The 23,409-nt window shown below is 42.9% G+C and overlaps 1 protein-coding gene across 1 annotated transcript in view; it reads right to left on the bottom strand.

The window, feature by feature from the left end:
* Positions 1-8,666: 8,666 nt before the first annotated feature.
* DOK1 (docking protein 1) overlaps positions 8,667-23,409 on the bottom strand; it is a 57,772-nt gene continuing 43,029 nt past the window's right edge. Inside the window, exon 5 of the mRNA XM_075178304.1 lies at positions 8,667-10,480. Within this exon, the coding sequence (XP_075034405.1) occupies positions 9,092-10,480 (1,389 nt within the window). The 3' untranslated portion in view covers positions 8,667-9,091. The remainder of the gene's footprint in view (positions 10,481-23,409) is intronic.

Raw genomic sequence — 23,409 nt, 5'->3', positions numbered from 1 at the left:
ACATGATCTCTTATATACAGTCTTGTTATGGTGGAGAACCTCACACTGCTCTCTTATATACAGTCTTGTTATAGTGGAGAACCTCACATGATCTCTTATCTGCTGTCTTGTTATGGTGGAGAACCTTGCACTGCTCTCTTATATACAGAAAACAGAGTAATGTTCGCACTAGGGAGGAAGCCTGCCTCCATAATATATCAAATGATATTTATATGGTATCACGAGTAGGGAGAGGTGCACCAACAACTCAAGTAATGAGTCCAAAAAAGGGAGGGAGCAGAGAAAGTTGTAGCTCATAGAGCGAGGGCACTCTGGTTTCCAAAATGTAAATAGTCAGTATATCATATGTAACAGGGCAAATGCCTTTATTATAACACATGTAAATACTTGGCGAAATATAGAGATAAAAACACATAGAAGGATAGAAAAATAGATTTAAAATAAGTTAACCCTTCAGTAACCACCGCTGGATAGGTTAGTAGTACATCAAGATGTGGTGGGTAATGGGCAAAAATAGAGCTTATGAACTGTAGCCTAGATTATAAATCAGCTATATGATCATAAAGTGAGATATATATATTATTCTCCAATCTGGTATACATATGGAGATGCTCTAAATCGGTGCAGATTCATAGTGAGCACCTGTCCTAGCGTCCCTGATAATGGTCTGGTATAGATTCACAAGCTGAAAGGAGAATAATAAGAGATTTAAACATGTGATAATCTCTCAATCCTTTATGAAGACTGCATGGAGCTCTGCTGCACAGTATACAATGTGGCGATAGACTAATGTCTCAACAGGTTAATATTCATGTTGTGTCATAGAGATCTAAGCAGTAACAGTAGCAGTTCGATAGTTCACCTAATATGTGGTGTCTGTGCGCTACTGCGAATAGATTCATACAGGATTTATACCATACTTGCCAACATTTTTTTCTCCTTTTCCGGGAGATGCCGGCTGGGACGTGGGCGTGCAGGGGGCGGGGCTGCGAAATCGCGTCATTTTGGCCCCGCCCCCGTGACGGAATGACGCAAATCGCGTCATTTTACAGTGGGGGCGGGGCTAAACGCCGCGATTCCGGGTGAATCGCGGCGTTTAAACTAAATTTTTCCCCCTTCCTATCAGGGAGATTGCCACACTCGTCCGGGAGACTCTTGCAAAATGCGGGAGTCTCCCGGACAATCCGGGAGAGTTGGCAAGTATGATTTATACGTAACACACTATAGAATAATCATATATAACAGCCTTTCAGGAGTATTGTGCTCTGCATAAGAATCTTATTTAAATGTATCTGATCTCAGAGCGCACACTCAGTGGGTTGTAATATACCCCCTGCTAGTAAGATGCGCTGGGTTCATATGCATGAGATCTCTCTTAATTATTACTTTACATGAATGGGTTAAAACCTGTATTAGAGATATAGATACAGCGTTGCTATCAGGTAATATCAGAAGCAGGGAGAGCTAGGAAACCCGAAACGGACTATATGTCCATGGTGGTGGCTACTTCCGGGTGTGACATCAGAGGTGATGTCACCTTATATACAGTCTTGTTATGGTGGAGAACCTCGCACTGCTCTCTTATATACAGTCTTATTATGGTGGAGAACATCACATTGGGCCTGATTCATTAAGGATCTTAACTTGAGAAACTTCTTATTTCAGTCTCCTGGACAAAACCATGTTACAATGCAAATACTTGATAGCTTATTCGTACACTGAAAGTTAAAGTTGATATTTGTGTGTTACATGAAAAAACAGTCAGTATTTAACTTATGTACAAAACAAAATACTAACTTGCACCCCTTGCATTGTAACATGGTTTTGTCCAGGAGATTGAAATAAGAAGTTTCTCAAGTTAAGATCCTTAATGAATCAGGCCCATTGTTCTCTAATATATGATGTTTTGTTACCAAATACACAACTGGGAAGAGAATGGAGAAGAGATAGGACGCAATGGAGCATCATTCCAGCCTGTTCCCTTCTACAATGTACACACCTACATCTCATTGTAAGAGGGGCTAAAGGAAAAGGTACTATTGGTTCTCTCACCAGTTGTTTCAAGTTTGTATAATATCCTCTCATATTGCAGAATGTGGTCATTGCATGGAGCACACGGGTGATGAGTTATGTTCTCTGCATGTTTGTGTGAGGTGCTCCTTCCACAGTCAAAAAACCTACTGGTAGGTTCATTGACTTCTGACAAAGTGGACCCGACTCTGTGTAGGGAATATAGACTGTAAGCTCCAATGGGGCAGGTTTGATGTGGTTACATATTGTCTGTGGAGCGCTGTGTAATATGACTAGTGCTTTATAAATAAACAATAATAGTAAGGTACAGAATAGGTGTGTCGGGTATTCCTATGTCATGCAGAATGTTGTAATTAGCTATTAGCAGAATTGCAAAACATTTCTGTGCTCTCTGCTGAGCGACCAGACTGGCCTTGGGTGTAATATATAAAGCTGTGGGACACTAATGCCACAATCTCCAGGATTTCACCTCATGCCACATTTCTACCCATTTCTCCATGATGGCTACTATTTTTATTTGTATATTATTACAAAATAGATTATTATATAGTCTTCAAATGATCCCCTGTGTAATAACCAAATCTTCTAACATTGCTCCATTGGGGAAAGTTTCCGATTAAACCCGTTATTATCGTCTGATGTATTATTATTAATATCTTTAATTTATAAGGCGCCACAAAGGGTCCGTAGCGTTGTACATAACAAACCAGAAACAGTGAGCCTTGACACAACATGATACAGAAAGAACAAAAATGAACAAAAATATATACACAGACACAAGTAACATGGTGCAAATCAAATTATTACTGGGACAATGAGTGAAAGTGATGGTAGAAATCAGCAATAAGTAGTTCGAAGTTTAAGAAAATAGGGCTAGGAAAGCAGTCCAAGGGGTACAGAGGGTGATGGAATAGTAAAAGTTGCACACAAGGAAAGAGGGCCCTGCTCCTGAGAGCTTACATCCTAAGGGAAAGGGGAGACACAAATAGTGTGGTACTAACTGAGGGAGAGAGTTAGGAGGAGGACTGATAGACTTGAATAAAGAAATGAGTCTTAAGGGCACGCTTGAAGCCTTTGAGAGTAGATTCTAACCTGATGGAGAGTGGGAGATTGTTCCACAGCTGGGGAGCAGCCTGGGCAAAGTCCTGGAGACGGGAGTGATAAGAGGTGATCAGTGAGGCGGAGGTCACAGGCAGAGCGGAGGGGGCGGCTAGGAGTGTAGGTAGAGATGAGATTGGAGATGTAGGGAGGGGAGGATTGATTAAGAGCTTTAAAGGTGAGGGTGAGGAGTTTAAATTTAATTCTGTAGGCCATGGGGAGCCAATGTAGTGACTGTTGGAGGGAGACTGCAGAGACAGAGTGGCTGGAGAGAAAAATGAGGCGGCAGCAGCATTGAGGATAGACTTTAGAGGATCAAGGTGAGAATCAGGTAGTCCACTGAGAAGGAGGTTACAGTAGTCAAGGCGAGAGATTACAAGCGAGTGAACAAGGGTTTTCGGTGAGAAAGGGGCGAATTTTGGATATATTCTGAAGGTGAACATAGCAGTATTTTTAGAGGAACATAATGTGAGGCTTGAAGGAGAGGGAGGCATCAAGGATGACCCCAAGGCATCGGGCTTGAGGGACAGAAACGAGGGTAGTGTTTTTAACAGAAATAGAAAGGGAGGGAGGTGGGAAAGTCCTGGAAGGGGTGAAGACGATAAGTTCAGTCTTAGAAATATTGAGTTTAAGGAAGCATTGGGACATCCAAGATGAGGTCAGGGGATGAAAGATAGATTTGGGTATCATCAGAATAGAGGTGGTACTGGAGGCCAAAGGAGCGGATGAGGACACCTAGGGAGGAGGTGTAGAGGGAGAAAAGCAGGGGGTCAAGAATGGAACCTTGAGGAGCGCCAACAGGTAAGGGAAGAGGGAGGGATGTGGAGTCATGTATAGAGACTGAGAATGAGCGGTGGGGCGGTAAGAGGATAACCAGGAGAGGACAGTGTACAGAGGCCTATAGAACTGAGAGTTTGTAAAAGGAGTGCGTGGTCAACGGTATTGAAGGCAGCAGAGAGGTCAAGAAGGATAAGAAGGGAGTAGTGTCTTTTGGATTTAGCGAGGAGGAGTTCATTAGTGACCTTAGTGAGGGCAGTTTCAGTGGAGTGGAGGGGGCAAAAACCAGATTGAAGCGGGTCAAGGAGTGAGTGAGAAGAGAGAAAGGAGATGAGACAGTTGTAGACAACCTGTTCAAGGAGTTTGGAGGCAAAAGGAAGATGCAAAATAGGGCGGTAATTAGAGAGAGAGGTGGGATCAAGGGACGGTTTCTTGAGTATGGGGGAGACAAGTGCATGTTTAAATGAGGAGGGGAAGATTCCAGATGAGAGGGATAGGTTGAGGAGGTGGGCAAGGTGGGAACATGCTTCAAGAGAGAGGGAGTGGAGGAGGTGGGAGGGGATTGGGTCCTGTGGGCAAGTGAAGGGGGAAGAGGAAGAGAGAAGGATATGGACTTCATCTGCAGATACCAGAGTGAAGGAAGAGAAGGAAGGTGAGCTAGCAAGAGGGGAGAAAGGATATAGCAGTCGCAGAGGAAAGTGGGAAGGGGGACAGAGTGGGCAGGGAGGGGGAGAGGGTGGGGTAAGAAGGGACTGCTGGGAGATGTCAGGACATATAGACTCAATCTTGGAGGTGAAGTGGGTAGCAAGGTTGACAGCAGAGAGCGTGGGGGGGAGTGGGAGAGGGGGAGGGGAGGGGAGAGGAGGGATTTGAAGGTGGCAAAATGCCGACGGGGGTTGGAGGATTGGGAAGAAATGAGAGCTTTAAAGAAGGATTGTTTAGAGAGCGATAGGGCCAAACTGTATGAGGCAAGTATGAACTTGAAGTGGAGAAAGTCAACATGAGTGCGTGACTTTCTCCAGAGCCGTTCTGCACTGCGAGAGCATTTTTGAAGATAGCGGGTCAGTTTAGAGTGCCACGGTTGCGGCGGGGACCGACGAAGCTTGATGGTGGGGCGAGAGAGTGATTATGGGGGAGAGGAGCGAGCTAAGGGAGGAGGAGAAAGTGGTAGGATCAACTGTGTCAAGATTATGCCTGATGAGAGTAACCTTTGGGGATGGGGACGGTGAAAGGGGAGGAGAGATGCAAAAAGAGAGGAGATGGTAGTCCGAGAGAGGTGTGAAAAAAACAGATCTAGGGAGTGGCCACTATGGTGGGAGGGAGAGTAGGTCCATTAAGAGAGACCAATGGAGGAGGAGAGGGAGAGAAGTTTGGAGGCAGCAGGGTCTGCGGGATTGTCTATAGGGATATTAAAGTCCCCCAAGATGAGGGAGGAAAGGTCAGAGGAGAGAAAGTGAGAGAGCCAGGTGGCAAAGTGATCATGGAATTGGGAGAACGGTTGATAACAGCAACACGGAAGTGGACTCGGTGGAATAGGCGGATAGAGTGAACCTCAAAGAAGGAAAAAGAGAGGGAGGGTTCAGGGTAAGAACCCAAAAAGAGCAGCAGGAGGAGAGAAGTATGCCGACGCCACCACCTTGCCGGTCCCCAGGTCTGGGTGTGTGGGAGAAGGACGAGCTCCCGAAAGAGAGAGCAGCAGGAGAGGTAGTGTCCTCAGGGGATAGCCAGATTTCAGTGATGGCAAGCAGGTTGAAGGATCTAGAGATAAAGAGATCATGGATAGAGGTCAATTTGTTAAAAACTGACCTGGCATTCCAGAGACCACAGGATAGAGGAAGAGAGGGAAGAGGAGAGATGTGGTTGAGATTGTTGGGGTTGCTCGACTGCAAGGGTGAGTATGATATGGAGCGAGGGGCATGACAGGGAGAGAGGGTAGGAATTGGATGAGAATCAGAAATAAGTGGGGATTTGTCAGCAGACAGGAGACGAGGGGCAGGGGAGCAAGAGGTGGGGGAGGAGTGGAGATGGGGCAGATAAGGGGGTTTATGAATGAAGGAGGCAGAAGGTAGGAGTGACGTGAGGGAATAGATTACCGGGGGGGGGGGGGGGGAAAGAGAGGTAGGTGGTAGGTACAAGCAGACTGATGCTGAGAGAAGAGCAGCGAAGGGGACAAGAGAGAAAGCGTGTCAGTGGGGAAAAGGAGAGATGGTGGAGGGGGCAGCAAGTCAGATCAGGGGCACAGAGGCACAGAAGAGAAGAGAGCAGTGAAATAGGGAGGGGGCTGGTTATACAAGTCCACAGGACAAGAGCTGAAGATATATGTAGTTATTATATATTTCCTCACCCGCCATTCTTCTACACGGACTCTCATAGATGTGATGTTTGTGTCCAGCTCTCAGAGTCACACGTAAATATACAACATGTTAATGTCCCAACTTTCCTCATCTCTTCCTTATTAGATCAATAATCATATCTAAGCTTCGTACCCAATTAACTCTCTTACAAAATAACAATTAAGTCCTTTATTTATAAAGTTCCTCAGGTCAAACAATCATGCAGCAGCCCATTTCATTATTACTTGCATTGTTTATTAGACTAGAGGATCCTAACAATGACATATATAAGATTGCTGTAGCCCATAAAGTCTATGGAAGTTTAACGTCAAATAATAATTAACACAAAATCTGTCATTACTATATTCACACTCAGAAAAGTAGGATATGGAATGTTAATCTCTGGTAACTCCATAACTTCTTTCATCATCTGTGTATTAGGGAAATTTGTTCCACTTTCACCACTTTAAATAATTGTAATATGTTTCCTACTCCCACAGAAATTTCTATTCCCGGTTACCAATAAATTGCTTTTTTCTACATCATTAAGGAGAATGTCAACCACAGTCCATGTTAAGGGTCAGCCTACTAAGATGGTCAATTAACACCTTATATTACAGAGTAATCCCAGTAATTTATTGTTAAACACTATAATAAAAGATTCTGTGGCTATAATGATACTCTCAGCACAGGATACATAACTACTGTATAACAATAACAGAACACTGCTGGTGGGTTTGGTACCGGATATATTACAGTCAGAGCAGTCATAGAAACACAAACAAAACATAATTCATTCAGAAGGACAGACTAAGACTAAATAGACATTGGGCCTGATTCATTAAGGAAAGTAAAGCAAAAAAAATGAGGAACTTTGCACCTGGGCAAAACCATGTTGCTTTGGAGGGGGAGGTAAATTTAAAATGTGTTGTCAGATTTATAGTTGGGGTAGGGCATGTGCTATGTCAACTTTACATTTCAGTGTAAGCATAAAGCTATCAAGTATTTGTGTGCTACATGAAAATACAGCCAGTATTTAACTTATGTGCAAAATAATACACTAATTTACACCCCTTGCATTGTAACATGGTTTTGTCCAGGAGAAAATGTACTAATTTTTTGCTCTACTTTCCTTAATGAATCAGGCCCATTATCTCCATTATCTCTGTTCATCAATTAATATACATAATTCAATAAACAATGTGTGTTATCTTGGTATGACCATTATGTTGAATAGTGAGGGTAGAGGATCTGACCTCAGAGCAGGAAGGAGGATAGGATCTCGATTCTCAGAAGAGCTGGACAGAGGAGCTGAGTTCAGTGGCGGATCCATGGGGGGGGGGGCAATCGGGGCAGTAGCCCCTCCCTAGCAGAGAATCCTATCCGCCCGCTGCCGCAGAGCTGCATTATCTGCTTACATGTCAGCCGACGGGGACATCAGTATAGTGAGCTGCCGCTGGCAGCCCCATGCTTCTAGTAGGAAAAAAATTGGAGGGGCTCGAATCTCCCCCCTAAAAAAATTCTAAGTCCACCCCTGGCTGAGTTCCACATGTAGGATGGACACAAGGGCCTGATTGAGAGTGGAAGGCAAGCATAGGCATAACCTGCACACATGTGTGTGTGCAGTGTGTGCATGTGTATGTCCATGTGTATGTGTATGTACATGTGTATGTCCATTTGTGTGTGTATGTACATGTGTATGTGCATGTGTATGTCCATGTGTATGTCCATGTGTATGTCCATTTGTGTGTGCATGTGTATGTCCATGTGTATGTGTATGTACATGTGTATGTCCATTTGTGTGTGCATGTGTATGTGCATGTCCATGTGTATGTGTATGTCCATGTGCATGTGTATGTCCATGTGTATGTGTATGTGTATGTCCATGTGTATGTGCATGTGTATGTACGTACATGTGTATGTGCATGTCCATGTGCATGTGTATGTCCATGTGTATGTGCATGTGTATGTGCATGTCCATGTGTATGTCCATGTGTATGTCCATGTGTATGTACATGTGTATGTGCATGTCCATGTGTATGTGTATGTCCATGTGTATGTCCATGTGTATGTGTATGTACATGTGTATGTGCATGTCCATGTGTATGTGTATGTCCATGTGTATGTCCATGTGTATGTGCATGTGTATGTCCATGTGTATGTGCATGTGTATGTACGTACATGTGTATGTGCATGTCCATGTGTATGTCCATGTGTATGTGCATGTGTATGTACATGTGTATGTCCATGTGTATGTGTATGTGTATGTACATGTGTATGTACATGTGTATGTGCATGTGTATGTGCATGTCCATGTGTATGTACATGTGTATGTGCATGTGTATGTCCATGTACACCATACTCTGAGTAGAAGTTGCGTCCGGGTCTGAATGAGCAGATGCGTTCACTTGACAGCAGACACCCTCATAAACTTATGTCCAACTTGTGAACATACAAAAATCTTTTATTTTAAATGTTACGACATGCTTGGCAAATCCTAATGTATGGCTACTAAAGTCTCAATAAGCATCTGCGAATCATTTTCAAACCTCTAATAACAAGCTGTTCGCTATTTCTGAAGTTTGTCATCATCATCATCTGCTACTTACACCTGCCCCTGACCACCTACATTGGAACGTTCCTTCCCTGCCCGTCACACCTCTTCAGGCGTACGGGGTCGTAACTGGCAAAAAGTTTCAGATTTGAATAGCCGCAGATGCATATGTTTACATCCAGAGCACGTGCAGTGAAACGCTCCCAAAGATACGCTACAAAATGGGCGCACGTCTAACTCTGAATCAGGCCCAAAGAATAGATCCACATTCACAGAAACATAGGCTGGAATGGTCCATTCACAAAACACCCAAATCCTCATAGATCAATGATAGATGTTTTTCATCAACACAAACCCCTTTTTCTATAACCAGTGGAGACAGATCAGTCTTTGAAACTGATGGTGATGAAGCACAGGTCTCTGTGTCTGGATAAGGAGTCACAAGCAAGGATTGGACTTGCCCAGTCTGAGGTTTGGCAGGTAGAGGCAGTGAGGGATGTGGTTTGTTTGGCTGTGGCAGAGCTGGCGATGGTTGCAGTTTAGTTGACTTAGGCAGTGATGATGCAGGTGATGGTTTGGCTGTTGGCTGCAGAGGTGGTACAAGCTGTGGTTTAGCTGACAGTGGTAAGGGTGGTTTAGATTTTGATTTAGCTTCCATGACGTTTACCATTCCTGGTTTTATCACCTGACTATATATTGCTTCTATGTTGCCGTTGTTATTATTGCTGTTTGACTGGGTGACATGAGAGTGTACTGGTATCTTATCAGGGTCCCCATCATTCACTGGAGGTTTTGGTATAAGCTTTGCTTGAGGCTTTGGAGCTGGAACAGGTTTGGGACCTGTTTTGCTACGGGGTTGACTACGTGGAACCTGGAAGTTTGGTACAGAGTAATCATCTGTGTTTGGGTTGTATGAGTATTCATAGCCAAGCTTCTCATCATTAGGCTGCTTTCTCCAGGCAGCAGCTTCCATATGTACTTCTGAGTATAGCTGAGGAGCCCCAGCAGTTTGTGATATCCCCTCTGGCTCATCATAGATGTGCTCCTCACATCCTTGAGGAAAGGTAGAAACAACCAATGCTTTTGAAGAGACACTACCTCCCACTACGTCATAGCCGACCTTTTCATAGAGATCTGAATAAAGGGGAGATGCCACATTCATATCATTATTTGACCTCATATCTTTTCTAGCCACACTGTCCACAGGATCAGAATACAGTGGATCAAAACGAGGTTTTAAACCCTTGACAGAATCCTTAGGTTCTGAATAAACGCCGAGATGCTCTGTATGGCTTAAAGAATGGGCAACTGGAGAGCGAGGTGGAGTGTTGGATTTCCCAGGCAGTGCACTAAGGGAAGGAGAGTCAAGAAGGTGCTGGGGCTGAGCAGGTTTAACAAGTGGGAGGTTGGGAAGAACTCTACTTTTAAGTGACTTATCATCTGTATCTTTCTTAGCTACTCCACTTATTGCCTGGACTTCATATCCACCAGGGTCTGAGCCCAGTGAGGTGTTGTCTGGGGAAGAATCTGTGTCCAGAGTGGGGCAACTTAACCGGTTTTCTGGACCTTGCTGAGCACGAATGGAAGACTCCACTTTCTGGAAAATCTCATGACCTTGAGATGTCTCAAATGTAAAATTGCCAGGACCTGAGGAACATCTTCTGCCAGCTTCAAAAGAAAACATGACCTGACAATGTAAAAGTGATATTAGGTACCCTGAGCATTGGGAGTACATAGTAAGATGCAATGATTCAGACATAAAATGAGAGAATGGGAGAACAGCAGAAAATCTCGTTCTATCTTCCATATCATCCATCTGACAATCTCTCATATATAGTTCTCTCCCTACCCTATTAACAGTTCTTTCTGCTACCTAGCAAGAGATGGCTAAAAAGCAATTGTAACTCTTTCCCATTCACAAAGGTTTTTACATTAAGTACCCTCACTCATATTTAATGCCTATTGTTTCCAATATTAGCCCTATTCCAGTGTATAACTTTCCATTGTTTCATGTCACATGACCGTATTCTATAAATATTCCAACGACCTTTCATTTCTCTGTTTACTGTCTCACTATGTGTCATTCTATTTTATGTAATATCACTATCTCCTCGGCCATTATTATAATCAGTCACTGATTCCGTTATACTCATTTCAAACAATGTCTTTTATTACCATTCCACATTCATTTATTATTACGTAAACCCCCATGCTCGCATATTACACAAGATTCCTACCAGTCTTTATAACTCTGTCTCCAATTATTTAGACAAATCCACACACTCAATTATCTTACACTAATTTCATCCCCATTATCTCTCATCCTGCTGATAACACATATTCACTCGATACTCACTAATATCTTATACCCCCCCCCCCCCCCCCAGGTATTCCATCCCGCTATCTCTCATCCTGCTATCCCCCATTACTCTGACAGCATCAATGCATCCAGGGCTCAAATAACCACAGACAGCATGGGGGTAAATGTATCAAGGATTTTGCAAAATCAGCGATTTTCTTGGGAGAGTTGAAACTCGCAGATGTATGAAGCAGAGATTTCATGCAAAATCGCCAGAGTTGTGCTTCTGTCAAAATCGCTATTTGCAAAATCGCCAGAGATCAAACTCCCGACTGTTTGACACTGCAACTATACAAGTCTGAAATGTATGAAGCTGCGATTAAGCAAACTCAGGAGAGTTTGAATTCAAACACGCCAGATACAACACGCTGCTTGCTAGCAGCGTGTTGTATAAACACATCAGTGTTACACTGCCTGTCAGTGTTAAAACTGTAAAGAATAGATTAAAGTTAAAAAAAAAAGCGTGGGGTCCCCCCTCTATTCATGCTTAACCCTAGTGCTGCCTGACTACTGCTGGTTCCGTGAAAATCTGGGAAACATTTTGCATGGGGTCCCCCCGATTTTCACTTAATCAGCACTAGGCAAACCAGCCTGGGCGAAGAACTGAAGACTTCTATCAACAATAGGCACCCTCTGGGTGAAGAATTGAACAGATTACAAGCCAGGACATTTGGAAGTATAAATAACTTTGGGACTGGGGCAAGCCGGACTTTGGATACAAATTTATTTTGGACTAGGTTTACAGCCATTTTTGGATTGAAAGATGCTGACAAAAGGAGAAAACTTCATTGGTGAGTATCAGGGAATTTTTTATTTTTAATAAAAATATGTGGTATCAATGTGGGTGTTTACTGTATTTATTGTGGGTTTATTATTTTTATTAAATGTTAGTGGATGTAATGAGGGAGTGGTGGTTTATTTAACATTTTGCTTTGTGGAACTACAGGTCCCAGCCAGCCATGGATGTCAGGGCATGTTGGCACTTGTGGTTCTCCAAGTGCCAACATGCCCTGGCTGCCGTGGGTATGCTGGTGCTTGTAGTTATACAAGTAGCAGCATGGCCACAATATTTTGGGTAACCTAGCTGGCTGGGACTTGTAGTTCCACAAAACGAAATGGCGTCTGTTTTTTTTTTTAAAAACATTTATTGGTGTTATTAGCCTACACCCACCGCCCAGGGGTGTAGGAAGAGCCCAAGTGCTATCAGCACTGGGCTGGGTGTCTATAGGGGGGGCCCGCTCGTTTTTTTCAGCAGACCCCTATCCCTAGGGAATCCCGCCCAGCGCTGAACAGCCTGGGGTTGGTTAGTCATTATGGCAGGGGGACCCCTGCTGCGTGTTCCCCTGCTATAGTGCCGCCAACCCCGGCTGGTTTGCCTAGTGCTGGTTAAGTGAAAATCGGGGGACCCCACGCCAAATTTTTCCCCGATTTTCACGGAACCAGCAGTAGTCAGGCAGCACTAGGGTTAAGCATGAATAGAGGGGGAACCCCACATTTTTTTTTTTTTTTACTTTAATCTATTCTTTACAGTTTTTACAGTTGCCGAAGCTCCGGCAGCTGTATGACAGGCAGTGTGACAGTGATGTGTTTACAACACGCTGCTACAACACAGGAGAGTTTGCCAAACACGGGAGTGTTTGAAATCGCTGCAAATCGCCAGAGATGACCAGCGATTTTGAAGTTCAGGGTAAAAATCGCAGCTTGATACATTTGATGAGTTTGGAACTAAAATCGCAGGTTAACACGCTGCCAAATCGGACCTTGATATATTTACCCCCATGTCTCATGTTACCCAAATTATATACCAGTTCCTTTCCTATTATATTTTTACCCACCCGCCATTATTCACATAGCCAGACACACTTTACACACTAATTTCTTACAATTCAACCCAGTCTGTCATTTTATCCTCATCCTCCATTACTCAGATAAATAAAGAAAAGTGCTCATCTTACTCCAACTTCTCCTTCTATCCATCTAATCCACTACTCATATAACCCACATACACTCACCTTGTCCTTCTATCAATGTAATCCACTGCTCATATAACCCACATACACTCACCTTGTCCTTCTATCGCCCTAATCCACTGCTCATATAACCCACATACACTCACCTTGTCCTTGTATCCACCTAATCCACTGCTCATATAACCCACATACACTCACCTTGTGCTTCTATCGATCTAATCTACTGCTCATATAACCTACATACACTCACCTTGTCCTTCTATCCATCTAATCCACTACTCATATAACCCACATACACTCACCTTGTCCTTCTATCCATCTAATCCACTACTCATATAACCTACATACACTCACCTTGTCCTTCTATCCCCCTAATCCACTACTCATATAACCCACATACACTCACCTTGTCCTTCTATCCCCCTAATCCACTACTCATATAACCCACATACACTCATCTTGTCCTTCTATCCCCCTAATCCACTACTCATATAACCCACATACACTCACCTTGTCCTTCTATCGCCCTAATCCACTGCTCATATAACCCACATACACTCACCTTGTCCTTCTATCCACCTAATCCACTGCTCATATAACCCACATACACTCATCTTGTCCTTCTATCCCCCTAATCCACTACTCCTATAACCCACATACACTCACCTTGTCCTTCTATCGCCCTAATCCACTGCTCATATAACCCACATACACTCACCTTGTCCTTGTATCAACCTAATCCACTGCTCATATAACCCACATACACTCACCTTGTCCTTGTATCCACCTAATCCACTACTCATATAATCCACATACACTCACCTTGTCCTTCTATCCACCTAATCCACTGCTCATATAACCCACATACACTCATCTTGTCCTTCTATCCACCTAATGCACTACTCATATAACCCACATACACTCACCTTGTCCTTCTATCCACCTAATCCACAACTCATATAACCCACATACACTCACCTTGTCCTTCTATCCACCTAATCCACTGCTCATATAACCCACAAACACTCACCTTGTCCTTCTATCCATCTAATCCACTACTCATATAACCCACATACACTCACTTTGTCCTTCTATCCACCTAATCCACTACTCATATTACCCAAATACACTCACTTTGTCCTTTTATCCATCTAATCCACTACTCATATAACCCACATACACTCACCTTGTCCTTCTATCCATCTAATCCACTACTCATATAACCCACATACACTCACCTTGTCCTTCTATCCACCTAATCCACTACTCATATAACCCACATACACAAACCTTGTCCTTCTATCCACCTAATCCACTACTCGTATAACCCACATACACTCACCTTGTCCTTCTATCCACCTAATCCACTGCTCATATAACCCACATACACTCACCTTGTCCTTCTATCCACCTAATCCACTACTCATATAACCCACATACACTCACCTTGTCCTTCTATCCACCTAATCCACTACTCATATAACCCACATACACTTACCTTGTCCTTCTATCCACCTAATCCACTACTCGTATAATCCACATACACTCACCTTGTCCTTCTATCCACCTAATCAACTGCTTATATAACCCACATACACTCACCTTGTCCTTCTATCCACCTAATCCACTACTCATATAACCCACATACACTCACCTTGTCCTTCTATCCACCTAATCCACTACTCATATAACCCCACGTACACTAACCTTGTCCTTCTATCCACCTAATCCACTACTCATATAACCCCACGTACACTAACCTTGTCCTTCTATCCACCTAATCCACTACTCATATAACCCACATACACTTACCTTGTCCTTCTATCCACCTAATCCACTACTCATATAACCCACATACACTCACCTTGTCTTTCTATCCACCTAATCCACTACTCATATAACCCACATACACTCACCTTGTCCTTCTATCAATGTAATCCACTGCTCATATAACCCCACATACACTCACCTTGTCCTTCTATCTATCTAATCCACTGCTCATATAACCCAACATACACTCACCTTGTCCTTCTATCCACCTAATCCACTACTCATATAACCCACATACACTCACCTTGTCTTTCTATCCACCTAATCCACTACTCATATAACCCACATACACTCACCTTGTCTTTCTATCCACCTAATCCACTACTCATATAACCCACATACACTCACCTTGTCCTTCTATCCACCTAATCCACTACTCATATAACCCCACATACACTCACCTTGTCCTTCTATCCATCTAATCCACTACTCATATAACCCACATACACTCACCTTGTCCTTCTATCCACCTAATCCACTACTCATATAACCCACATACACTTACCTTGTCCTTCTATCCACCTAATCCACTACTCACATAACCCCACATACACTCACCTTGTCCTTCTATCCACCTAATCCACTACTCATATAACCCACATACACTCACCTTGTCCTTCTATCCATCTAATCTACTACTCATATAACCCACATACACTCACCTTGTCCTTCTATCGCCCTAATCCACTGCTCATATAACCCACATACACTCACCTTGTCCTTGTATCCACCTAATCCACTGCTCATATAACCCACATACACTCACCTTGTGCTTCTATCGATCTAATCTACTGCTCATATAACCTACATACACTCACCTTGTCCTTCTATCCATCTAATCCACTACTCATATAACCTACATACACTCACCTTGTCCTTCTATCCCCCTAATCCACTACTCATATAACCCACATACACTCACCTTGTCCTTCTATCCCCCTAATCCACTACTCATATAACCCACATACACTCATCTTGTCCTTCTATCCCCCTAATCCACTACTCATATAACCCACATACACTCACCTTGTCCTTCTATCGCCCTAATCCACTGCTCATATAACCCACAGACACTCACCTTGTCCTTCTATCCACCTAATCCACTGCTCATATAACCCACATACACTCATCTTGTCCTTCTATCCCCCTAATCCACTACTCCTATAACCCACATACACTCACCTTGTCCTTCTATCGCCCTAATCCACTGCTCATATAACCCACATACACTCACCTTGTCCTTGTATCAACCTAATCCACTGCTCATATAACCCACATACACTCACCTTGTCCTTGTATCCACCTAATCCACTACTCATATAATCCACATACACTCACCTTGTCCTTCTATCCACCTAATCCACTGCTCATATAACCCACATACACTCATCTTGTCCTTCTATCCACCTAATGCACTACTCATATAACCCACATACACTCACCTTGTCCTTCTATCCACCTAATCCACAACTCATATAACCCACATACACTCACCTTGTCCTTCTATCCACCTAATCCACTGCTCATATAACCCACAAACACTCACCTTGTCCTTCTATCCACCTAATCCACTACTCATATAACCCACATACACTCACTTTGTCCTTCTATCCACCTAATCCACTACTCATATTACCCAAATACACTCACTTTGTCCTTCTATCTACCTAATCCACTACTCATATAACCCACATACACTCACCTTGTCCTTCTATCCACCTAATCCACTGCTCATATAACCCACAAACACTCACCTTGTCCTTCTATCCACCTAATCCACTACTCATATAACCCACATACACTCACTTTGTCCTTCTATCCACCTAATCCACTACTCATATTACCCAAATACACTCACTTTGTCCTTTTATCCATCTAATCCACTACTCATATAACCCACATACACTCACCTTGTCCTTCTATCCACCTAATCCACTACTCATATAACCCACATACACAAACCTTGTCCTTCTATCCACCTAATCCACTACTCATATAACCCCACATACACTCACCTTGTCCTTCTATCCACCTAATCCACTACTCATATAACCCACATACACTCACCTTGTCCTTCTATCAATGTAATCCACTGCTCATAAAACCCCACATACACTCACCTTGTCCTTCTATCTATCTAATCCACTGCTCATATTACCCACTACACTCACCTTGTCCTTCTATCCATCTAACCCACTACTCATATAACCCACATACACTCACCTTGTCCTTCTATCCACCTAATCCACTACTCATATAACCCACATACACTCACCTTGTCTTTCTATCCATCTAATCCACTACTCATATAACCCACATACACTCACCTTGTCCTTCTATCCCCCTAATCCACTACTCATGTAACCCACATACACTCACCTTGTACTCTATCCACCTAATCCACTACTCATATAACCCACATACACTCACCTTGTCCTTCTAGTCACCTAATCCACTACTCATATAACCCACATACACTCACCTTGTCCTTCTATCCACCTAATCCACTACTCATATAACCCACATACACTCACCTTGTCCTTCTATCCACCTAATCCACTACTCATATAACCCACATACACTCACCTTGTCCTTCTATCCACCTAATCCACTACTCATATAACCCACATACACTCACCTTGTCCTTCTATCCACCTAATCCACTACTCATATAACCCACATACACTCACCTTGTCCTTCTATCCACCTAATCCACTACTCATATAACCCACATACACTTACCTTGTCCTTCTATCCACCTAATCCACTACTCACATAACCCCACATACACTCACCTTGTCCTTCTATCCACCTAATCCACTACTCATATAACCCACATACACTCACCTTGTCCTTCTATCCACCTAATCCACTACTCATATAACCCACATACACTCACCTTGTCCTTCTAGTCACCTAATCCACTACTCATATAACCCACATACACTCACCTTGTCCTTCTAGTCACCTAATCCACTACTCATATAACCCCACATACACTCACCTTGTCCTTCTATCCACCTAATCCACTACTCATATAACCAACATACACTCATCTTGTCCTTCTATCCATCTAATCCACTACTCATATAACCCACATACACTCCCCTTGTCCTTCTATCAATGTAATCCACTGCTCATATAACCCCACATACACTCACCTTTCCTTCTATCCACCTAATCCACTACTCATATAACCCCACATACACTCACCTTGTCCTTCTATCCACCTAATCCACTACTCATATAACCCACATACACTCACCTTGTCTTTCTATCCACCTAATCCACTACTCATATAACCCACATACACTCACCTTGTCTTTCTATCCACCTAATCCACTACTCATATAACCCACATACACTCACCTTGTCCTTCTATCCACCTAATCCACTACTCATATAACCCCACATACACTCACCTTGTCCTTCTATCCATCTAATCCACTACTCATATAACCCACATACACTCACCTTGTTCTTCTATCCACCTAATCCACTACTCATATAACCCACATACACTTACCTTGTCCTTCTATCCACCTAATCCACTACTCACATAACCCCACATACACTCACCTTGTCCTTCTATCCACCTAATCCACTACTCATATAACCCACATACACTCACCTTGTCCTTCTATCCATCTAATCCACTACTCATATAACCCACATACACTCACCTTGTCCTTCTATCGCCCTAATCCACTGCTCATATAACCCACATACACTCACCTTGTCCTTGTATCCACCTAATCCACTGCTCATATAACCCACATACACTCACCTTGTGCTTCTATCGATCTAATCTACTGCTCATATAACCTACATACACTCACCTTGTCCTTCTATCCCCCTAATCCACTACTCATATAACCCACATACACTCACCTTGTCCTTCTATCCCCCTAATCCACTACTCATATAACCCACATACACTCATCTTGTCCTTCTATCCCCCTAATCCACTACTCATATAACCCACATACACTCACCTTGTCCTTCTATCGCCCTAATCCACTGCTCATATAACCCACATACACTCACCTTGTCCTTCTATCCACCTAATCCACTGCTCATATAACCCACATACACTCATCTTGTCCTTCTATCCCCCTAATCCACTACTCCTATAACCCACATACACTCACCTTGTCCTTCTATCGCCCTAATCCACTGCTCATATAACCCACATACACTCACCTTGTCCTTGTATCAACCTAATCCACTGCTCATATAACCCACATACACTCACCTTGTCCTTGTATCCACCTAATCCACTACTCATATAATCCACATACACTCACCTTGTCCTTCTATCCACCTAATCCACTGCTCATATAACCCACATACACTCATCTTGTCCTTCTATCCACCTAATGCACTATTCATATAACCCACATACACTCACCTTGTCCTTCTATCCACCTAATCCACAACTCATATAACCCACATACACTCACCTTGTCCTTCTATCCACCTAATCCACTGCTCATATAACCCACAAACACTCACCTTGTCCTTCTATCCACCTAATCCACTACTCATATAACCCACATACACTCACTTTGTCCTTCTATCCACCTAATCCACTACTCATATTACCCAAATACACTCACTTTGTCCTTCTATCCACCTAATCCACTACTCATATAACCCACATACACTCACCTTGTCCTTGTATCAACCTAATCCACTGCTCATATAACCCACATACACTCACCTTGTCCTTGTATCCACCTAATCCACTACTCATATAACCCACATACACTCACTTTGTCCTTCTATCCACCTAATCCACTACTCATATTACCCAAATACACTCACTTTGTCCTTTTATCCATCTAATCCACTACTCATATAACCCACATACACTCACCTTGTCCTTCTATCCACCTAATCCACTACTCATATAACCCACATACACAAACCTTGTCCTTCTATCCACCTAATCCACTACTCATATAACCCCACATACACTCACCTTGTCCTTCTATCCACCTAATCCACTACTCATATAACCCACATACACTCACCTTGTCCTTCTATCAATGTAATCCACTGCTCATAAAACCCCACATACACTCACCTTGTCCTTCTATCTATCTAATCCACTGCTCATATTACCCACATACACTCACCTTGTCCTTCTATCCACCTAATCCACTACTCATATAACCCACATACACTCTCCTTGTCCTTCTATCCACCTAATCCACTACTTATATTACCCACATACACTCTCCTTGTCCTTCTATCCACCTAATCCACTACTCATATAACCCACATACACTCACATTGTCTTTCTATGCACCTAATCCACTACTCATATAACCCCACATACACTCACCTTATCCTTCTATCCACCTAATCCACTACTCATATAACCCACATACACTCACCTTGTCTTTCTATCCATCTAATCCACTACTCATATAACCCACATACACTCACCTTGTCCTTCTATCCACCTAATCCACTACTCATATAACCCACATACACTCACATTGTCTTTCTATGCACCTAATCCACTACTCATATAACCCCACATACACTCACCTTGTCCTTCTATCCACCTAATCCACTACTCATATAACCCACATACACTCACCTTGTCTTTCTATCCATCTAATCCACTACTCATATAACCCACATACACTCACCTTGTCCTTCTATCCACCTAATCCATTACTCATATAACCCACATACACTCACCTTGTCCTTCTATCCACCTAATCCACTACTCATATAACCCACATACACTCACCTTGTCCTTCTATTCACCTAATCCACTACTCATATAACCCACATACACTCACCTTGTCCTTCTATCCATCTAATCCACTACTCATATAACCCACATACACTCACCTTGTCCTTCTATCCACCTAATCCACTACTCATATAACCCACATACACTCACCTTGTCCTTCTATCCACCTAATCCACTACTCATATAACCCACATACACTCACCTTGTCCTTCTATCCACCTAAACCACTACTCATATAACCCACATACACTCACCTTGTTCTTCTATCCACCTAATCCACTACTCATATAACCCACATACACTCACCTTGTCTTTCTATCCACCTAATCCACTACTCATATAACCCCACATACACTCACCTTGTCCTTCTATCCACCTAATCCACTACTCATATAACCCACATACACTCACCTTGTCTTTCTATCCATCTAATCCACTACTCATATAACCCACATACACTCACCTTGTCCTTCTATCCACCTAATCCACTACTCATATAACCCACATACACTCACATTGTCTTTCTATGCACCTAATCCACTACTCATATAACCCCACATACACTCACCTTGTCCTTCTATCCACCTAATCCACTACTCATATAACCCACATACACTCACCTTGTCTTTCTATCCATCTAATCCACTACTCATATAACCCACATACACTCACCTTGTCCTTCTATCCACCTAATCCACTACTCATATAACCCACATACACTCACCTTGTCCTTCTATCCACCTAATCCACTACTCATATAACCCACATACACTCACCTTGTCCTTCTATCCACCTAATCCACTACTCATATAACCCACATACACTCACCTTGTCCTTCTATCCATCTAATCCACTACTTATATAACCCACATACACTCACCTTGTCCTTCTATCCACCTAATCCACTACTCATATAACCCACATACACTCACCTTGTCCTTCTATCCACCTAATCCACTACTCATATAACCCACATACACTCACCTTGTCCTTCTATCCACCTAAACCACTACTCATATAACCCACATACACTCACCTTGTCCTTCTATCCACCTAATCCACTACTCATATAACCCACATACACTCACCTTGTCCTTCTATCCATCTAATCCACTACTCATATAACCCACATACACTCACCTTGTCCTTCTATCCATCTAATCCACTACTCATATAACCCACATACACTCACCTTGTCCTTCTATCCATCTAATCCACTACTCATATAACCCACATACACTCACCTTGTCCTTCTATCCACCTAATCCACTACTCATATAACCCCACATACACTCACCTTGTCTTTCTATCCACCTAATCCACTACTCATATAACCCCACATACACTCACCTTGTCCTTCTATCCACCTAATCCACTACTCATATAACCCACATACACTTACCTTGTCCTTCTATCCACCTAATCCACTACTCATATAACCCCACATACACTCACCTTGTCCTTCTATCCATCTAATCCACTACTCATATAACCCACATACACTCACCTTGTCCTTCTATCCACCTAATCCACTACTCACATAACTTCACATACACTCACCTTGTCCTTCTATCCACCTAATCCACTACTCATATAACCCACATACACTCACCTTGTCCTTCTATCCACCTAATCCACTACTCATATAACCCACATACACTCACCTTGTCCTTCTATCCACCTGATCCACTACTCATATAACCCACATACACTCACCTTGTCCTTCTATCCCCCTAATCCACTACTCATATAACCCACATACACTCACCTTGTCCTTCTATCCACCTAATCCACTGCTCATATAACCCCACATACACTCACCTTGTCCTTCTATCCCCCTAATCCACTACTCATGTAACCCACATACACTCACCTTGTACTCTATCCACCTAATCCACTACTCATATAACCCACATACACTCACCTTGTCCTTCTAGTCACCTAATCCACTACTCATATAACCCACATACACTCACCTTGTCCTTCTATTCACCTAATCCACTACTCATATAACCCACATACACTCACCTTGTCCTTCTATCCATCTAATCCACTACTCATATAACCCCACATACACTCACCTTGTCCTTCTATCCACCTAATCCACTACTCATATAACCCACATACACTCACCTTGTCCTTCTATCCATCTAATCCACTACTCATATAACCCACATACACTCACCTTGTCCTTCTAGTCACCTAATCCACTACTCATATAACCCACATACACTCACCTTGTCCTTCTATCCATCTAATCCACTACTCATATAACCCACATACACTCACCTTGTCCTTCTATCCACCTAATCCACTACTCATATAACCCACATACACTCACCTTGTCCTTCTATCCATCTAATCCACTACTCATATAACCCACATACACTCACCTTGTCCTTCTATCCACCTAATCCACTACTCATATAACCCACATACACTCACCTTGTCCTTCTATCCACCTAATCCACTACTCATATAACCCACATACACTCACCTTGTCCTTCTATCCACTTAATCCACTACTCATATAACCCACATACACTTACCTTGTCCTTCTATCCACCTAATCCACTACTCATATAACCCACATACACTCACCTTGTCCTTCTATCCACCTAATCCACTACTCATATAACCCACATACACTCACCTTGTCCTTCTATCCACCTAATCCACTACTC

Source organism: Mixophyes fleayi, chromosome 1, assembly GCF_038048845.1.
Source record: "Mixophyes fleayi isolate aMixFle1 chromosome 1, aMixFle1.hap1, whole genome shotgun sequence".
Taxonomy (NCBI): domain Eukaryota; kingdom Metazoa; phylum Chordata; class Amphibia; order Anura; family Limnodynastidae; genus Mixophyes; species Mixophyes fleayi.
The sequence above is the reverse complement of the archived record's forward strand: the minus strand, read 5'-3'. Positions and strand labels throughout refer to the sequence as shown.